Source organism: Spinacia oleracea, chromosome 6, assembly GCF_020520425.1.
Source record: "Spinacia oleracea cultivar Varoflay chromosome 6, BTI_SOV_V1, whole genome shotgun sequence".
Classification (NCBI taxonomy): Eukaryota; Viridiplantae; Streptophyta; class Magnoliopsida; order Caryophyllales; family Amaranthaceae; genus Spinacia; species Spinacia oleracea.
The window spans coordinates 638,007-658,198 of NC_079492.1; the positions used below are offsets into that span (position 1 = coordinate 638,007).

The 20,192-nt window shown below is 34.9% G+C and overlaps 1 protein-coding gene across 1 annotated transcript; it reads right to left on the reverse strand.

Moving 5' to 3' along the window:
- Positions 1-15,195: 15,195 nt before the first annotated feature.
- On the reverse strand, positions 15,196-16,250 carry LOC110793588 (protein FAR1-RELATED SEQUENCE 4-like). The gene is made up of 2 exons (XM_021998476.2): positions 15,510-16,250; positions 15,196-15,390 (listed from the first exon to the last, which is right to left on the reverse strand). Exons 1-2 carry the CDS (start codon positions 16,248-16,250, stop codon positions 15,196-15,198), a joined length of 936 nt encoding a protein of 311 aa, XP_021854168.2.
- Between the last annotated feature and the right edge of the window lie 3,942 nt (positions 16,251-20,192).

A 20,192-nucleotide genomic window follows, 5' to 3' on the forward strand; every position in this document is an offset into this window, starting at 1 on the left:
TATGTAGAAACTTGAATAATTGAGGAACACGGTGCCAAAAGGAACTTGTCGGAACTTATGAGAAATAACGTTAGTTTATCTTCCTAGAATACTCCTAGTTTTAAGGTAATTTTAAGTGTCAATAACGTGGCTTTTAACACTCCTAGTTGTTAGGGATTTACCTTTGACTTTGAGTATTTATCTCCTAGTAAAACTCTATTTATTTATGTTTTTAAAATAAAAGATAATTTTTATAAAATCTTATTTTAGTTAGGATTCTGATTTTTATAGGAAAAATTACATTTAATAATCCAACCTTTTGACGATTTTCCGTTAATAATCCAACCTTTCGATTAATATCTAATAATCCAACCTTTGCACCCCATTAACTTTTATTGCTCCTAACCGGTCATCAACCCACTATAGCAGGTAATATGAACACGTGTCATGCATACATTCGCTATAATTTATTAAAAAATTAATTACTTTTTTTCCTTCATTTTTTCTGACTTTTCTTTCTTTCTTCTTCCTTCCTCCTTCACTCATGCCTGTAATTTTTGTTATAGTGAGAGTCAGAGTTAGCCCTCCTCCCCACTCACTCTCTCTCTCTCTACACCACCACCATATAAAACCACCGCCTTCCTCTGCTCTTCCACAGTTCCACCACCTCCCTCCACTACCGCCACGCTCATCTCCTTTCTCCTTTCCTCCACCCCGTAACTCACCGTTCACTTTCTCCTCTCACTATCACTTACGCACCCCGTAATTCCTCGCCATTTGCCCTACATCATTGGCTGCTTCGTCCATAAACTAAATTCAGTGAAGCATCCATAAAAAGGAGATCGAGAGGAGGGAGAGAAAGAGGAGATTGAGGGGAGCACCCATCCTTACCACCGCGACTCCACTGTCGCCTAACCTATTGTTTCCCTCAAAACCTTTCGAATTCCACCATCTGAATCCATACGACCTTTACCCATAAACACAAAGCTAATTAAAACACTCAGTAGCCAATAACCGTAACACAAACTCACGCACATTACCTATTTTCACTCTCCTATGGTCCACCGCAACACCAGTACACCACCTTGACTCCACCACCTTTGCACCACCCTATCAGCGTGCCTCCAACCACCCAATTAAACCCCGCCCCTTTTGGTCCAACCCATCTCATCTCGCGCAAGCCCATGCCATTTAATTTTCTACTCCTCCTTTGTTTCGTGCCTCACCAAGTACGGGTTTTGAAAGTTGAAACTCATTACCGATTTACTGTAGACATAAATTAAAATATCAACATTTACTTCCTTTTCATGGATTTTAAAAAAAATAAAAATAAAAATAAAATAAAAACGTGACCTTTTTAGCCGGTCTCCCGTCAGTTAGGATCAATAAAAGTTAATGGGGTGTAAAGGTTGGATTATTAGACATTAATCAAAAGGTTGGATTATTAACGGAAAATCGTCAAAAGGTTGGATTATTAAAAGTAATTTTTCCATTTTTATATCATATATTTATTTATTTATTATTTAAAATTCGTTTTTAATAATGTCCTATTCATTCTAGGATTTGTTTTGAATATCTTTTGTAGTTTAATGTGTTTAAAATTTTATTTTTAATAAATAAAAAATAATTAATCTTTTTGTAAAATAAAATCTGATTGTTAGTTATTTTATTTTAATAAAATTTATTTTTCTATTTTATTAAAATCAGATTTAAAAGGTTTTGTTTTAGAAAATTAAAATCATTGTTTTACGTTGTTTTGGAAAAACTACATTAGTGGAGAAATAATAGGAGATCATGGAAAACCTGATTATGCTTAGCCCTAACTCCATGATTTTCTCTACTGACTAAAGTCATGGTATCATGCCTAAATTGAAGGGTTTAGTGGTTGTTAGTGGAGAAGATTATGGAGAAAGTGGTTGAGGTTTCTTCCTCTATAAAAGGAGAGCTTTCTCATTCATTCAAGAGTGTCTGACTTGCGTTGTCATTCCAAAAAGGGTCTGGTTTATGTGGAATAATTTTACAGAAATTATATTTTGTTTTCCACGTTTTTAGAGTCAGTTCCTACAGTTCCAAGTTCCTGACAGTTCCGAGTTCCTTTACAGTTATTCACTCTCTACATATTAGAGTTTAATCAATTATCAAATGTCTATATTTTAAGAGTTGTTCAAGGGTTGAGTGAGCTCTTGTAATGGGTAATTTGTCAAGGGTTTGAGTGAATTCTTGTATAAGTTTTGGGCAGGAACTTGAGTGAGTTCCTGATGTGTATGGGGTAGGAACTTGAGTGAGTTCCTGTTGTATTTGGGGAGGCTTTGAGTGAAGTCTATGAGAGAGAAGCTGATAGGCTTTGAGTGAAGCAAAAGAGTCAAGAGAGACTTCTAGGGAAGTCAGTGAGAGCGTAGTTGTTTGAGGAACAACTATTGGAACTTGAGTTCGTAGAGGAACTCAAGTAATGCCCGAGTTCCTTATAGGTTTGTAACTGAGTTGTTGCCCTATAGTGAAAAGAGTTTAAGTTGAAATCCCTAGTGGGTCGAGGTTTTCTTTCTAGTTGGGCGTAGAAAGTTTCCTCGTAAAATCTCTCTTGCATTGTTTCTCTACTTGCTTAAAGTTTCTTTATAATTCCGCAAAATTGGCTAGAAAGTTCCATACTACAATTCACCCCCCCTCTTGTAGTGTTCCATCCGAATAACATATAGTGTTTATCGTGTGTAGTTAAAGTTGTATTTTGTTTTTAAGGAATCTATCGTGTTTAGCGCGGCTATCGTGTGTAGTTAAAGTTGTGTATTGTTATTAATGTAGCGCATCTATCGTGCTCAGACAAACTTTTTTTCATCCCCTCTATCGTGTTTTTAATCTTCTTTTTATTATAATTACTTTAAAACTTAAAAAAGAAGATTTAAAGTTTTATGTATTAAAACTTATAGTGTTAAAGATTTAGCTTAGAGGCGCATAATTTCAAATAAAAGGTTTCGATATTTAATAACATCAACTTGATTATACATTTAAAAGAAACTCACATACATACTAAGTTACATTTCCTTCTATGTCAAGCCACCATTGTTTCTTGTGATAATGTTTATCCACCAACCCCGTCCAACATTAGCGCACCAAACATATGGAGATGGACATAGGATTTAATCTCTATCAATTACAAACTTACAGTACATGTCACACTATCTTATTAGGTGTAATAAGTAAGTCGTAAGAACTAACTAGGTGCAAGTTGTGTAATTAATTACTAAGGGGGTGTTTCGTCTCGTCAAATAAATGTAAAGGTAATGCTAGTCACACTTTCTTATTCGTAATAAATGGTAAGGACTAAGTACGTAAGAACTAACTAGGTGCAAATTGTGTAATTATGTACTAAAGGGGTGTCTCGTCTCGTCTCGTCAAATAAATATAAAGCTAATGCTAGTCACACTTTCTTATTCGTAATAAATGGTAAGGACTAAGTAGGCCCTGTAATCAATACTAAGGGGTGTCTCAGCTCGTAATACTCGTATATCGTCAAATAAATTTAAAGTAAACACTTTTTCGTAATACTAAGGGGCACCTCTCGTAATAAGTAAACTACCCTTTTATTTGTTTTTTTATTGTGGTGCACCTATGGTGTTTTTAATGTAACGCATCGATTGTGTTTAGAAATCCTTATCTTATCTTAACGTTAGGGTCACACCGTGTTTAGAGGCATTTAATTTAAAAGACAGGTTTCGAAATAGAGTACATACTAACACACTTGTTTAATAGATACACACATTAAAAAGAAACTACATTCTTTAAACACATTATGACTACTTCTTCCATTCTAACACACAGTCTTCGGTACCAACATACATATATACTAAAACTGCACTAGATATCATAAAAATCAACTACATAACACACATTATCTAAAATCCCACTACTGGTTTACATCTGTAACACATGGACGGAGAGTGGTGGAGTACGGAATAAATCGTACTACACGACTTGAACTACGCACATTAGTTTATATGACTTCTAGCTGCCCATAATGTTGCCCATGAAGGAAATATCTATATATATAACTTCCATGACGGAATACCAAGATCTTACCCACGACAGAGAAACAATTTGTCCATAGATGAGGGCTAGGGATGCTTAAACTTTGAACCACGTCAATGCTAATTTGTTCACGCCATGAATTTCTCCCTTGCATGTCTTCAGTAGGTACGTCTAGTACCCACAAAGTAAGAAGGCCTTGTTGGTAACTAGCCAAACAAATAGATTCGAAATACGATTTGCCTGGGTTTCGTTCCCATCCAAAAATTTGTAATGGCCAGTGAGTGTTGAAATACTCAGTTGCTCCTGTGGGCAACGCAATGAATGCGGAGGTTCCATTTTTTGACATTGTAATGGAATACGTAAGGCAGATAAAATTTAGAACGTTCACCTAAATAATCACCACAGTCCGAAAAAACATACAATCCATCACGGCATGCCACCATGTCATCGAAAATCAATCTCCTATGGCCTATGTGAAGATTGACATGTTTCATAATGAACTCACCGTTTGTGGATGTCATACCCGACATTCCATAGATCATTATCATCAGTATCAATGTGCATTATAAACAATAAAAGAGTATAATCGATTGGATGATTACTAATTTCCATTCCAAAACCATAACCACAAACCAAAAAAACATGACAATTATCGGACTCGTTGTAAGTTCCCTTGGATACCTTTACTTCACGAGGCCAGTCTATGTAACTCCACATTTGCATTGCTGGATTACCGATAAAGATCATTGAAGATTCCTCGTCCTCTCCATATGTCGTGCCCACAAGTAAACCATTACTAGATGCTAGGAGACGACGACAGTTTTTCTCCAACCATATCTTCGATTCCATGGGAATATCACATACGTTCAATGCTTCTGGAAGAAAACAAACCCAAAAACGTGTGTCCACTCCAAATGGCCATGACCATTCTTGGATGATCAAGGATTCTACTTCCTTGGTTAGTGAATTTTGGCATTGATTACAAATGAAAACCTTATCAGAAAGGTAGCCTTGACATTCTTTAGACGTAGCCGCAAATCTAAGCAATGGTTTAACAGATAACAAAGACATTATCTCGAAATAAATTGGATCCATTGACATTCCTACGAAAGAAAAAGCTTTATAAATTACCGGCAAGAGAAAGGGGACAAAACTGAAGATGATAAGGATGTGTAACACAAAGGATTTATACAAAGGAAATATGTAACTTACAATGACAGTTATAAAAAAGGAAAATCGACTCATTATTTAACTTACAATGACGGTTATAAAAAAGGATTTATACAAACACAATGACCGGTTATAAAACCTCTATACGGTTACTAGTATAATATAATCATTTGTTATAATATAATCCTTTGTTATTGTATCATTTGTTAGTGTATCATAGACACATGTAATTCCATTGGCCATGGACACTAATCATTTGTATTTGTGTCATGGACTCATTCGCTGTATTTGTGTCATGATAATAATACCTAAGATGGGTCATACCTAAAATGGGTCTACGTTAATCTAATCTAAGTCAAAATATGATAATCATAGAGTATAACAGTTAAATACCAACAATAAACACGAGTTTTAATTTATCCCGCTCTATTAGTAGTTTTATGAATTTTCTAGTTTTAACTTAAGAAACATGTGATTCTTATTATATGATAATGTGGCTATAATACAATTCTAGTGAATTATTGGATTCAACTTTCCCGTTAGATTATTGGATTAACCTTACTCGTGTTGAGTTTGTTCACTTTGGCATATTATTTTTGAATTGGATTGATTAGCTTGGCATATTACTCGTGAGTGTTGAATTACATTTAAAGTATCTTGTATTATCAAATATTACATTTAAAGTATTTTGTATTATCTAAAGAATTGGTTCGTTCACTTTGGCATATTACTCGCGTTGAATTATGATGATTTGCGATAGGAATTGGTTCGTTCACTTTGGCATATTACTTAAATTATTCAAATTTGATATTTACATGCATTTGTTATCCATTTGTTATCCATTTATATGCAAGTGATCTTATGTGACATATTCTTATCCAACAAATAATCTACACTAGTATAATAAATATAATCATTTAAATATATAACGTCATTTTAAATATAAGTTTTTAAGTCGAATTGTGAGTTGCATTTGAAGTTACTTGTGACTCCTAGTAGTAATACAGATAAATAATAATGATAAACACGAAATGCAGTATTAAGTGACCCCTAGTATGAAATAATTGGATTGATCACCTTAAAACCCAACTAAATCAACACAAACCCAGCATAATCGATAACAAATTACAGTAATCGAATGAAGTGAAATCAACAAATCATTATTAATAACAAATGTGACTAATTTAATAACAAAGGTAGCAAAGATATATACCTGCCTCTTTGAGACCCGGCTCTTTGAGATGAACAAAATGGATTTTGAGATTAAGAAAATGGCGGAAGAGAGATAGGATTGTGCTCTAGTGTTTGTGATGTGTGAGAGAGGGAGAGAGAGAAATCACTTTACATATATTAGTTTAGTTGGTTCAACCTTCTTAAATGTGAAAATGGAAAATGTGAATGGAATGTAAATAGACTAGGAATTTATTAAATGGGTCTAACGAAATGGGTCGTGGTAATTGTGTGTTTAACTTGGAATAGCGAATTTTAACTTGAAAAGTCTGAAATCTTAATTAAAAATTATCATTATTATTAATTCGTCAACTCATTGCATTAAAGACGGTTTTCATTTCCGATACAACAGTCTTTGTTCTCTGCGTTAATAATGTACCATACTTTGCATCTTCCTCTTCTATGCCTCTTCTCTCTCTCCTCTGTAGTTTCTCACTCCTCTTTAACTTTCTCTCTCAAAAACACTCTCATTTCTTGCATAACTTCAAGCACATACGGCTGATCTTTACCCTAACACGTGGTCTTTTAGTATCCCAGTTACACCCGATGTAGTAACTAATATGGTATGTCATTTTCTATTCTTTCTCAATTTGAATTAATGATTGTAATTGAAATCGATAGCGATGGGATTCCTGATTAGGGTTTATCTAATAAGGGAATTAGGAAATTAGGGATTCCTGATGGGATTCAGACTAGGGTTTTGTAATCTGTTTGATACTCTGATATTGTTTATCTTAGTTTACTTGATCTAATAGAAATGAGGGTTTTGGATTCCTTATAAGGAAATTACGGGTTTTGAATTTGCGAAATTGTTTACTCTTTATGTACTGCTCATATTTCTGCTGATTTATAATAAGGAAATGAGGGTTTCTACTTATAGAAACGAGGGTTTTGGATTCCTTATAAGGAAATTACGGGTTTTTGAATTCGCGAAATTGTTTACTCTTTATGTACTGGTCATATTTGTGCTGATTTATAAAAGGAAATGAGGGTTTCTGCTTACAAAAATGAGGGTTTTGGATTCCTGATAAGGAAATTACGGGTTTTGGAATTTTCGAAATTGTTTACTCTTTATGTACTGTAGTCATATTTCTTCTGATTTATGATTTATGATTTATAATACTGTTTTAACTATGTAGATTTGATAATCATGCTGTTGATTATCTGTTGATTATATAGGTGATGAAGTATTATTTTGATCCTAAAGTTGATTTTATTTGTTTCTTTTATGTGTATTTGGGTTATGACGAGTTTTAATTTATCCCGCTTTGTAGTTTTAGGGATTTTCTAGTTTTAATTTAAGCAACATGGCTGCAAGTGGACTAAACTAATTACCATGTGATTCTTATTATATGATAATGTGGCTATAATACAATTCTAATGAATTATTGGATTTAATTTTCCCGTTAGATTATTGGAGTGACCTTACTCGTGTTGAGTTTGTTCACTTTGGCATATTATTTTCGAATTGGTTTCATTATCTTGGCATATTACTCGTGAGTGTTGAATTATGATGATTTGTGAGTGGCATATTACTCGTGAGTGTTGAATTATGATGATTTGTTATATTTCACCTCGTTTTGTTGCAATAGATATCCTAACCTATAATCACAGACTATTGAATTATCAAATATTACATTTAAAGTATCTTAATTGTTTATATGCAAGTGATCTTAATTGTTTACTACACTTCATTCGATGAGTGTGATTTGTTATCAATTTATATGCAAGTGATCTTAATTGTTTACCACACTTCATTCGACGAGTGTGATTTGTTATTATCAGTTTTCCCGTAAGCATGCTCGCACTAGGCGTGGAAGACCAAGGTCTTACGAGAGCGCTGGAAATGCCTCTGAACCCCAAGTTAAGAAAGCGTTGGACTATTTAAAAATGCTACAAAATGAGGGATGTATGCACCTCATCACGAAGACGTGCATTAGGCAAAAATCAATGGTGATCTAACTCTTTTTTTATATTCATTTATGTTCCCTCTTAAAACTAAAACTATATATTAGTATAACTCTTTCTTTACATTAGTGTGACTTTTGTTTTGTTGCAGTACATTCCAATGGAGTATGCTCGTCCCTATTTGGACATTGGGCAAGAGCCAGAAATGGAGTTTACTCTTGGTTGTAAGGACATGATGTACAACATTACGATGAAAACGACGTGGAGGCATGATGGAGCTATGTCTTGGTGCTCATTCAAATACATGGATTCTTTCTTCAACAAGCAGGGAATTAAGGAGAAGGATGTCATTACTTACTTTGTTACTAGCAAAAATCCTCTAAGGCTTGAGGCAATCATCTTCCCAGCAGTGATTGATTAGTATATTTGTTGATCCTTTATCGAATATGTTAGTCCTATAATACTTTTAGTATCTTGTCTTTTGTATGCAAGTTGATGATTGTGTGGTACTTAACTTTAAACCAGCCAAATGGATAACAAATCACATTCGTCGAATAAAGTGTAATAAACAATTAAGATCACTTGCACATAAATGGATAAGAACATTAATTGAGTTTTATTAGGTATTTCAGTTTAGAACATTAACAAAAAGTAAGTAGTATAAATTAATAAAGAGAATATAATAATAGATTTAGTAAAATAATAATTACATGAAAGCTAAAACTTGTATTTACAACTAATTGGTGAGTACGAGTTGCTCTTCGGTTCTGATCGGTTCTGGGTAATTTAAATTTTACCGTTATTTTGGGGTTACATATCGGATAATCGTGTTTTCTTTTTCGGCTCTCGTTCGTAAATTCGGATCATTTTCTGGCTGGTCAATTCGGTCATCATTTCCATTAGTAAGCACGCATTTTGGATGTCTTGTCCACTGATTTGTATTAACTCCTTTCTTTACTTGTAGAAACAAGGTGTCATACATTAACTTTCTTTTTGAAGTACTTTGTATCGTCTAATGTACACCTTCGCGTGGTCATCAATTTATCTAATTCACATTTTCGACTAACTCATCGAATGAAGTGTAGTAAACAAATGGATAAGAACAATAATCGAGTTTTATTAGGTATTTCCATTTAGAACATTAACAAAAAGGAGTATAAATTAATAAAGAGATAATAATAATAATATATTCAGTGAAATAATAATTACATGAAAGCTAAAACTTGTATTTACAACTAATTGGTGATTTCGAAAAAAAGTTATTTTAGAATACCTTGTTTTTTTAGACAGATACGAAACTACGGTCGTACCAACCCTCGAACCCATGACCTTGGGGTTATAATTTGTAAGCATTCCCACTAGGCCATGGAAAGTTGGTGACACATAAGCTTTAGAAAATAGTAATAACATTACATGGTTAATGTGGGCCTTTATTTTGGATGTCTTGTTTAACTCCTTTACTTTTCTCCCTGCTTCTACAAGTGGGGAAAGTACCATTTAATATTACTCTCTTCCCAGTGGTATTGCATTAAAGTAAATAACATTTTCCAATAAAACACTCTAACTACCCCATCCTCCCGTTCCTCGTTGTCATTTACTTTTCATCTCTCTCTCCTCTCTCTCCTCTCTCTCCTCTGTGCACTTCTCTCTCTTCTCTGCATTTTCATTTCTTTCTTTTTGTTTTTGACTCGTCTCTCTCTCTGCTTTCTTCCTTTTCGTGTTTCTCTCTTCTCTTTCTTCTCTCCGCCCTTGCACCTACGACAAGTTTCCCTATCACGTGGTATTTTTTCATCGATGTTACCCCCAATATCGTAAATCATGTGGTAAGTTATTTAAATTAGGTTTTTCGAATTGTGTGATAATGTCCTGATATTATTTATCTTAAGTCGCATGTATATTAGGGAATTTAGGGTTTTATCATTTGCGTTTCAATTGTCTCCTGAAATCGCGTTTGAATTGGTTATATGACCTTGAAATACCTTGTTAATTTATATTAGGGAATTTAGGGTTTTATCATTTGCGTTTTAATTGTCTCCTGTTTTATCTGAACTTGAAATACCTTGTTGATTATATGTAGGTTTTAGGATAATATGTAGGATTCAGGGTTGCATGATGATCCTAATATGGTAGTTGATGATCTCTGTTTAAGGTAAATCAGATGGACTTTTAATTAACTAATTCTTAGGGAGTAAGAAGCGGAGTTATAGATTAGCTCGGGTTTATTGATTATCTAGTTTTAATTTGACCTTCACTCCTGTTGGGATTAGCTTGGGTGGTTAGTGTTTATAATTCTTTATATGTTTCTTGTGGATGTTGACTAGAATTTGACTTATTTGCAGTTTAATGTTTAAAATTCTTTAAAAATAAATAATCAACAAATGGATTGATTTAGGGATGTTTCTTGTGGATTTTCACTAGAATTTGACTTATTTACAGTTTACTGTTTAAAATTCTTTAAAAATACATAATCAATAAATGGATTGATTGGGACTTTCTTGTAAAACTGAAATTTGACTTACAGTTTATTATGGACTTTGTTAATACGACTTTGTTTATAATTTATTTGTTGAAATTAAAACAGGATAATCAATAACATGACTTTGTTATATTAGATGCTTCCTGAATATTTCACTCCCAATATTGAAAAAGACCCTTTTGAAAACAGCATACTCTACCGGGTTGTAAATATGAGCTGGGATGTGAGATACGCACAACAAGAAGACACAGGAAGGTATTCAATGCTAGGTGATGGATGGAAGAAATATCTGGTTGATAATGAGGTAGTTGTTGGAGATACCCTAGAGTTTCGATACTTGGGGAAGCAAGGAAATTTTTTGGTTCATGTAATGTCAGCAGACGGTACATACAAGGCCGCTGACTCGGAATGGGATGATTCGGACATGGAGGATGAAGTTGATTCTGATATAATATCTATTGATAGCGATAGTGATAGTCATAGTCATAGTAACGAGTCCAGTGTGTCACTGGTATCTTTTTCTAGTGATACTGATGATGAGGGCGATTTTGCTGCTAGGACAAGTGCTAGGGGGAAAGGAAAAGTTGCTGCTAGGTCAAGTAATCTTGCAGCTAGGACAAGTGCTAGGGGGAAAGGAAAAGTTGCTGCTAGGTCTAGTAATGTTGCTGCTAGGTCAAGTGCTAGGGGGAAAGGAAAAGTTGCTGCTAGGTCTAGTAATGTTGCTGCTAGGTCAAGTGCTAGGGGGAAAGGAAAAGTTGATACTAGGTCAAGTAATGTTGCTGCTAGGTCAAGTGCTAGGGGGAAAGAAAAAATTGAAAATTTTGATTCTAGTGATAGTGATACCGTGTCCAGTGCATCTGCTGCAGTACGTATTTCTAGTGATGATGATAGGGAGAGTAGTGAGGGTTATGTTCCTTTTATTGTTGATAGTAGGCGTGGAAGACCTAGATCTAACGAGATCGCTAGAAATGCCTCTAAACCCCACGTCAAGAGAGCGTTGGCCCATATGGAAGACAATAACCTTGTTGGATTTACGTACCTCGTCACGTCCCCGTTCATTACAACAAACAAAATGGTGACTTACTCTACCTTTTTCCATTCATTCGGTTAATGCTTTGAATAGTTAAAACAAAGTATTATAGATCAAGACTAATTGTGTTGAAAATTATTGTCCCAGAATTTTGCTGCAGTACGTTCCAAAAGAGTTTGCACGATTTGACTTGGACTTTAAGCAAGGGCAGGAAATGGAAATTGATCTTGTTGTAGGCGGGGACAAGCGATACACGATTCTTATGAAAACGAAGAGGGCCAAGGGCGATATTTGTTCGTGCTGGTTCAAGCGTATGAGTTCGTTCATCAAGAAGGAGAATATCAAGGAGGATGATGTTATCACTTCCGTTGTTGATGGCCTACGAACACGCGCTCCGATTAAGGCAACCATCTTCCGGAGTGACCAGGGTATCGGTTGGTAATCTAGCAAACCTTATAATACTTTTGCTGAATTGTTCCACACAAGCATCCTTTTATATTTGAAGCTTGTGTATGTATATGTAAGGTGAACTTTGGTGTTATGCTTTGGTGTTATGTTTTGGTGTTATGCTTGTATTTGTATGTACGTTGAACTTTGGTGTTATGCTTGAATTGTGATCTTATGATATGCTTGTATTTTGTATAACAAATCAACTTTGGTGATATGCTTCAATTGTGATCTTATGATCGACATGTTTGTATTTTGTATATCAAATCAACTTGGTGATATGCTTGAATTGTGATCTTATGATTAGTATTTACTACTAATATTTTATAATTTTCCATAATTAGACGTTACTATAATTAACTGTCATTATAACTAGATGTTACTATGTTTATAAGTTTTTATGTTGAGTAGTTACTATAATTAGTAGTTATTTTATTTAATTATAATTCGATGTTACTATTTAGAAGTTACGATAATTAACCGTCATTATAATTAGTATGGTGAACTTTGGTGTTATGCTTGAATTGTGATCTTATGATGTAAATTATCATATGCTTGTATTTTTGTATATCAAATCAACTTTGGTGATATGCTTGAATTGTGATCTTATGATGTAAATTATGATATGCTTGTATTTTTGTATATCAAATCAACTTTGGTGATATGCTTGAATGTCACGATAAACAAGCATTTGAATAATATATAGTCTAGCATTTGGATGTCTTGTCTATTAATTTCTTCTAATTTACATCTTCGACGTCTTAAATATACATTAGAAATGATAAACATAATTTTTGAATGTCACGATAAACAAGCATTTGAATAATATATAGTCTAGCATTTGGATGTCTTGTCTATCAATTTTGTCTAATTTACATCTTCGACGTCTTAAATATACATTAGAAACGATGAACATAATTTTGGACTAATTTACATAATTTTGGACTAGGGTTGTGTAGTAAAATATCCATGGCCTCCTCTCTATGTTGCTCCAAGTCCTACAACAAACTAAACGGGAATACTCAAGAAAAGACTTAAATACACAACACGACCATCTCTTATTACTTGAAAAACCCTATTTATCTCCAGTTATAGGGTTTGATATGTCATGAATTATCTATATAGCTATAGACTATCACTTTACTTAATTTATGTACTATATCCCATCATAAATAAATGAAGTTAACTACTACTTGATTTATGTACTATGTAGTACTTGAGTTATAGACCATCACTTTACTTAATTTATGTACTATGTCCCATCAAAAATAAATGAAGTTAACTACTCCGTACTACTTGAGTCATCTTTATAAGTTCTTGTCAATTGGGGAATATTCAAATAATATCGTTTCTTTTTCTCAAGTTTTTGTCATCTTATGGACACCTTCGTGTGGTCGTCGTTAGTCCATCATTTTCGTCTAATTTCGACTTATGTCCTTGATTAGTTATAGCCATTTAATTTTATAATACCAAAACACTAAAAATGGCAAACACTAAAAATGGCATAATACATGTATTATCATAAGTCGGTCTACCCCTTTTCATAATGAATAGTTGCAATAATCTAAAATACATTTGAAGAAGATGATAAATAGAGTATGAGGAAGTGTTTGATGAGAGGTAGAGACTGGAGAGACAAGTGGGTCAAAAGTGTAACAATTGTGTCAAAGTGTGTCAAGTTTGACAATGTTTTAGTCACAATTTGATGACGTAGTACATAATAAAATAAGAGACAAGCTAAGTGATAATAATAATAATAATAATAATAATAATAATAATAATAATAATAATAGTTTATTTTTAAATTAAGATAATAAATAAGAGTACGAAGTTACATATTAATATAATACTAAGTAAGATCCGATAATACATGTATTATGCTAGGCTATATTTACGATAGGAGGTGCGAGTTAGACTTCTTTACCATAGGCTATATTTATGATAGGAGGTGCGAGGGTGAGGGCTTGGACATACGGGAATAGGATTACGTGTACGTATGCAGGAGGGTAGGTACCCCTAATCAGTGCGGTCAAAACATTAATTTTTAAGTAGGAAGAACTATTTGATCCTATTTACAAGATTACAATACTCAACGTCACTAAGTAGAAACAGTCGAAAAAATTTGATATAGAAGATCATCAAATTAATGTTTACAAGACTACAATACTCAACGTGATTAAGTAGGAAGAACTATTTGATATATAAGGTCATCATTTCCATTTGTATCTAGCATTTGTAGCTAGCATTTGATTGATATTAACCCACTTGTCCACTTTTACAAGCAAGGTGTCTTGTCCAATTTACTACCTCAACCCCCTTATTAATTAACTCTCTTGGGAACGACCCCCCCCCCTATTAATTAATTCTCTGAAGAAGTTTGGGACGACCCGGTCATTGAACCAGACCAACAAAGCCCTTCTTGTATGAGCACAAATAGCGTTGCGCGGGACGTTGATCTGAAGGGTCAAATATGGTCTAAAGATGGATCGACCAACTAGGGTAAGTTCGGTTTTCGCATGTAAGAAATGGACCATCTACTCTAGAAATGAGCGCTACGCCCTGCTTGTTGTTCCTATTAACGTTGACTTCAACGAATTTGATATGGACTCGCCCAAATCTAAACTAGTTTGGAGAATATCTCATGTTGGACTATAGTTATGCGGCTGTGTACTAACTAGGGTATTCATGGTTAACTTATTATGTCTCGGTTTTATTTGGGTTTGAGTGTGTTACTTCATTTGAATACTCCGTAGTTTTTAAGGGTAAGTATTTTAGAATACCTTGTTTTTTAGACGGATACGTAATGACGGTCGTACCAATCCTCTAACCCATGACCTTAGGGTTATAATTTGTAAGCATTTCCACTAGGCCATGGGAAGTTGGTGAGACATAAGCTTTGAAAAATAGTAGTAACATTACATGGCTAATGTGGCCATTATTTTAATTCATTGTACAGATTCCTTGCAGCAATCTTCTTACTTTCCGGCTCAGTACACGATAGGAACCTCTTACTTGTTTCCCTGTGAGCTTTTCTTTTTGGAATAGGAGGATCCTTGATGAACTCAGCACCAGAAAAAGAACCTACATCACAGCTTCCCTGCTCAGCAATGCTAGGAGTTGCTACATCAGCCTTCCGTTTGTGGGAAACATTATCATTAACCGGGTCTGATCAGGCCGACAACATTGGGAATTTATCATAGCCACAGATGATTGAGGAGTATCAGGGACAGACGACGGAGTGCCCACAACCTTGTCATTGGCCACAGACGACGGAGTGGCGAAAACATTGTCATTTGTCGCAGATTCGGCTTGTGCATCCTTAAGCCTCTTTTGTTTCACCATTACGCTTACCTCGTCAACCCAGATATCCATTAAACTCATCAGTTCTGTCATAACTAACATACTTTCCTGGTACGCTGATGCCTTTGAGCAGATTGACTCCAAGTCTCGCATCATGGAGTCATATATAACTACATCCTCCGTCTTAGACGGATCATGATACGGGACCTTGACCCTTGTATGCTTCCTTGGTATGTCCTTCCACCCTCTCCGCATAATAAATCTTTCGGGAATTATATCTTCACGAATACCATTCATGTCATACACCTTAATAATGTGCCTACACATTATACCCCTACATTCAAACCCCTTGCATTGGCAATATATGTCATGGGTTGAGGTGTGATATGTTACCACGTATTTCACTCGATACTCAGTCGGTATTTCAGCAGCCCTTGAATTCTTTGGTTTAATCCACTTCCGGTCCTCAAAAATATACTCAATGATAGTACCAGTATCACATGTGATGATTTTGGATGCCTCCGACGTCGTGTAACAGAACTTTCGGACCTCCTCTTGCACCAACCAATACGCACTATCTGTATAGATCCTCCGGAACAATGTCTCAACATGGAACGTGGTTGCAAGCTGCCTAACAAACCGTTGATCGCTCCTATCTGCCGAGTCTTCATCCATGGCCTTTTTCGCCATGGCATTAAGATAACTCCGCACAAACTGGTAAAGGTATGTGTTGCGATCCACATATCATTTGAAGAAGTGATTATAACTCTCAGAACGTTGGGTGGTCCGCATGCCAGCCCAAAAAACATCTTTCGTATACGCTGGAATCCACATATGCCTCTCGTTATACATAACTTCACACACAAAAAGTGTAGTTAGTTATCATTATTATTAAACAACAGAAATCATTATTATTAAACAACAGAAATCATTATTATTAAACAACATAAATCGTATTTTGAAATTTATACCTTCCAACCATTTGTACTTGTCATTGTACTTGTCATTCTCTTTGACCCGGAGTGAACAATGACATCATTCCAACTCTTTTCAAAAGTAACGGGATCACCGCTATCATATATTATATTCTCTAGATCAGCCTTCAAATCTTCATATCTCTCATGCTTATTCAAGTATTTGGGGAACTTTTGGAGAATATGCCACAAACACCACCTATGTGTTGTACCTTTCATGGTCTCCTTCAATGCTCTCCTCATTGCAGGATCCTGATCAGTTAATATCGCACTAGGAGATTTGCCTGACATGCAGTTTAACCAAGTGGTAAACAGCCATGTGTAAGTCTCTGCAATCTCGCGAGAAAGCAGTGCACAACCAAAGAGTATCGTCTTCCAGTGATGATTCACACCGCAAAAGTTTGCATACGGAAGACGGTACTTATTGGTTAGGTACGTGGCATCGAAGACTACTACATCTCCAAACTCTTCCTACGCTGCCCTGCTCCTTGCATCAACCCAAACTATGTCTTGAAAATCACCTCCTTCCACGTACCTTTCCATGTGGAAGAAGTTCTGATTATCCGTTGTCAACTTGTGAAAGTAATCAACCATTGCCCGGGCATCACCACCACTTAGGTTCAACTTCACCTCTTCCTTGTTCATCTTTTGAATATCCCTTGAATTACATCGGCAGATTTTCCTCTTCGTCCCTGTCCTCGGCCTGTATTTTTATTATATCACTATTGCTGATACCCGCCTTAGAGCTATTCTTAATGAAACGTACTAAGTGTTTCTCTTTTTCCAGTAAATTGCGTTTCCTGAAAGCAGGCACATCCCTGGATTTCCTCGGTGTGGGTTGGTGATTCTGATGGTCCAACATCACTCTCCTAATAATCCAATCACCCTTTTCATCTACACTTGCATACATTTCAACTGGACAACCTACTTTTTTTTATCTCCTTGCCTTAGTCGTGGCACTCTGAATTTGCTTTGGTAATTTGCTTCCATCTTTGTATTGCTTTGGTGGAGCTGGTTTTCCAGCGCACTCACAATTCCAAGTCCCACAATGCCTCACTTTTATATCACTACCCTTCGATTCCCTTTTCAAACTACTAGCGGTTCTGCAAATTCCAAATCCCTTTTGCCTTGCATAGCTAAAGAAATAATCATGCACTTCTTGATATGTACTAAATCACATGTTTATCTCTGGAGGAGTAATTTCTTCCTCATCCCCAAAACCTGTTTTCACAATCTTCACAATCTTCTTCTTCGGAGTCTGATAAGGTTCAACCGTCTCCTCATAAATATAATCCTCTTTTACTAGCCCAACAATCTCATCCTTATTACAATCCTCATTATCATAATAATCATAATCAGTCTCCAATTCATTACACTCATCATCTTCCTCATTAAAAGGAAATTCATTACACTCATCATCTTCCTTATTAACAGCAAATTCATCATCACCATTATCATCATTAACACGAAATACATTACACTCAGCATTATCATCATGGTGATCATCACAATACTGCAGTCATATAACTAATTATCAATTAACCAATTAAACTAAATAACTAATATCATACTAATTAAATAACCATGGTACCAATTAAACTAAATAACTAATATAATACTAATTAAATAACCAATTAAACTATAATATACGGCAATCCACATAACTAGTTAGCAACTAATTAATTAACTAGTTACCAAGTAAATGTAGTCAATTATAGTCAATTACCAAGTAATTAGATATCAATTTTAAATCAAAACTCAGACTGGCCTCTTCAAATTCTCTGGCACCTCCGCCGCCGTCGTATCCGCCGTAGTATCCTCCGCCACCATCATATCCTCCCCCGACGATCTCATCACCTTCGTCGACCATCTCTAATCTCCTTCTCGCCGGCACTATTGAATAATCCGGCCAATACGGGTCGTTCATCATGTAATTTCAATTTCAATTTCGAAACTCTTCAATTTCGGTTAGTTTTTCTCCCTAGGGTTTGAAGGAAATTGGAGAAGAGGAAGAGGGGGAGAGGAATTCACGATTCACGAGGTGAATATTTTTCCCGCTCATCAACGGCTTCCCCGTTACAAATTTTTACTACCCCGTTTTCCCTTTACCCCCTCATTTTCACCTTACTTTACTTATTTGCATTTACACGTCATTTATTTTTATTTTTGGGCCGCTATTTATTGGGCTCTTGTATAGCCGCTATGTGTAAGTAGTTCCCCGTAATAATAAGAAGCGGCGTATGTAACGAATAAGTGAAGGGTTTTAAATTTTTGTTTTTGGGACTATTAAAATTTAAAGGGTGTTTTTGTCTTTCTTTTAATTTGAATGTCATTATATAGTTCTGCATTTAGGGTTTTTTGTACTGTATTTAGTACCTGCGTTTAATAAATACAAAAAGTAAACTAACAAAGTTCAATAAAAGGAAACATTATTAGGAAAAACTAGCTTTTGAGTCCGGTCAAAGAATGGGCGGTTGTATAGTGGTTATTTAATCTATCTTTTTAAGTTCCATTTTTTTTGAACTTGTGATTTTAAAGAGAATATATGATTTAAATAGAGGTAAATTTTGAAAGTTGAAATAATACATAAATTAAATAGTATATTAATATTAAGTGTTAATCGGGAAGATGAAGTGGAAGATGTTGAATGAATAGATTAATGAATTGATGTTGTATTAGGAAGATGAAGTGAAAGAGGCAATTGGAGTTGTGTAATATATCAAGCAACAAAGAAAAACTAAAATAAAAAATCAAATTGATGGAGGAAAGAATGGGGGACACGTGTCATCTAATTAAATGTGTTGACACGTGTCATCTAATCAAATGTGGTTTAGCTTTTTAAATACTACTCCCTCCATTTCTAAATGTTGTATCCATTTGGAATCTTGGGGGGTTTTTAAGAAAAATAGAATCTTGGTTTGTATGGGTATAAGTGTAATGATTGGGTGTAAGAGAAATGATTGTGTATAAGAATGTGTAAGAGATTCTTTTTTAAAGATTAAAGGAGAGAGAAAATATTAAAGAATTATGGGAAAGGGGATATTTTCAATTAATTAATCAAAAATCAGAAAAAATCTGATTGAAGTGGGGACCAAAGTACATGAGGTGGATTTATTTTATCCAATGAGATTTAAGCAACAAAAAAAACGGAGGGAAGACTTCCCAAATTGGGAAAGTCCACTTCCCTTTTTACACTTCCCTCCCAAAACAGAAATTCAGCCAAAAGTTTTCCCTCCAAACTTTCTACATTTACCACACACCCTTTATAAATAGAGGTCAATTTCTACCCAAAAACCCTCATAAATTCCAACTGTTTTAATATCAGTTACAACAACAAAAAACCAAAGGCAATAAATGCACTACAATTAATCAGCAAGGGGACATTAATGGCTTCAGATCAAGAGGAGGACGAGTTCCTCGGTTTTTCCGATGATGAAGGAGACGGCACGAACTCTGATTCAGATTATGATGATGATGAGGCAACCCAAAATGCTGAAAGTGAAGTAAATGCTCATCAAATAGGGGACTTTGAGTAAAATCAACAATTGCCAGATCTGAATGAAGTGGGACAAGAATATGCACAAGAATGTGAAGTGGGACCACAGCATACATCAGGTATATCAGATAACCACTCAGTTCCATTTTTGTTTGATTTGAA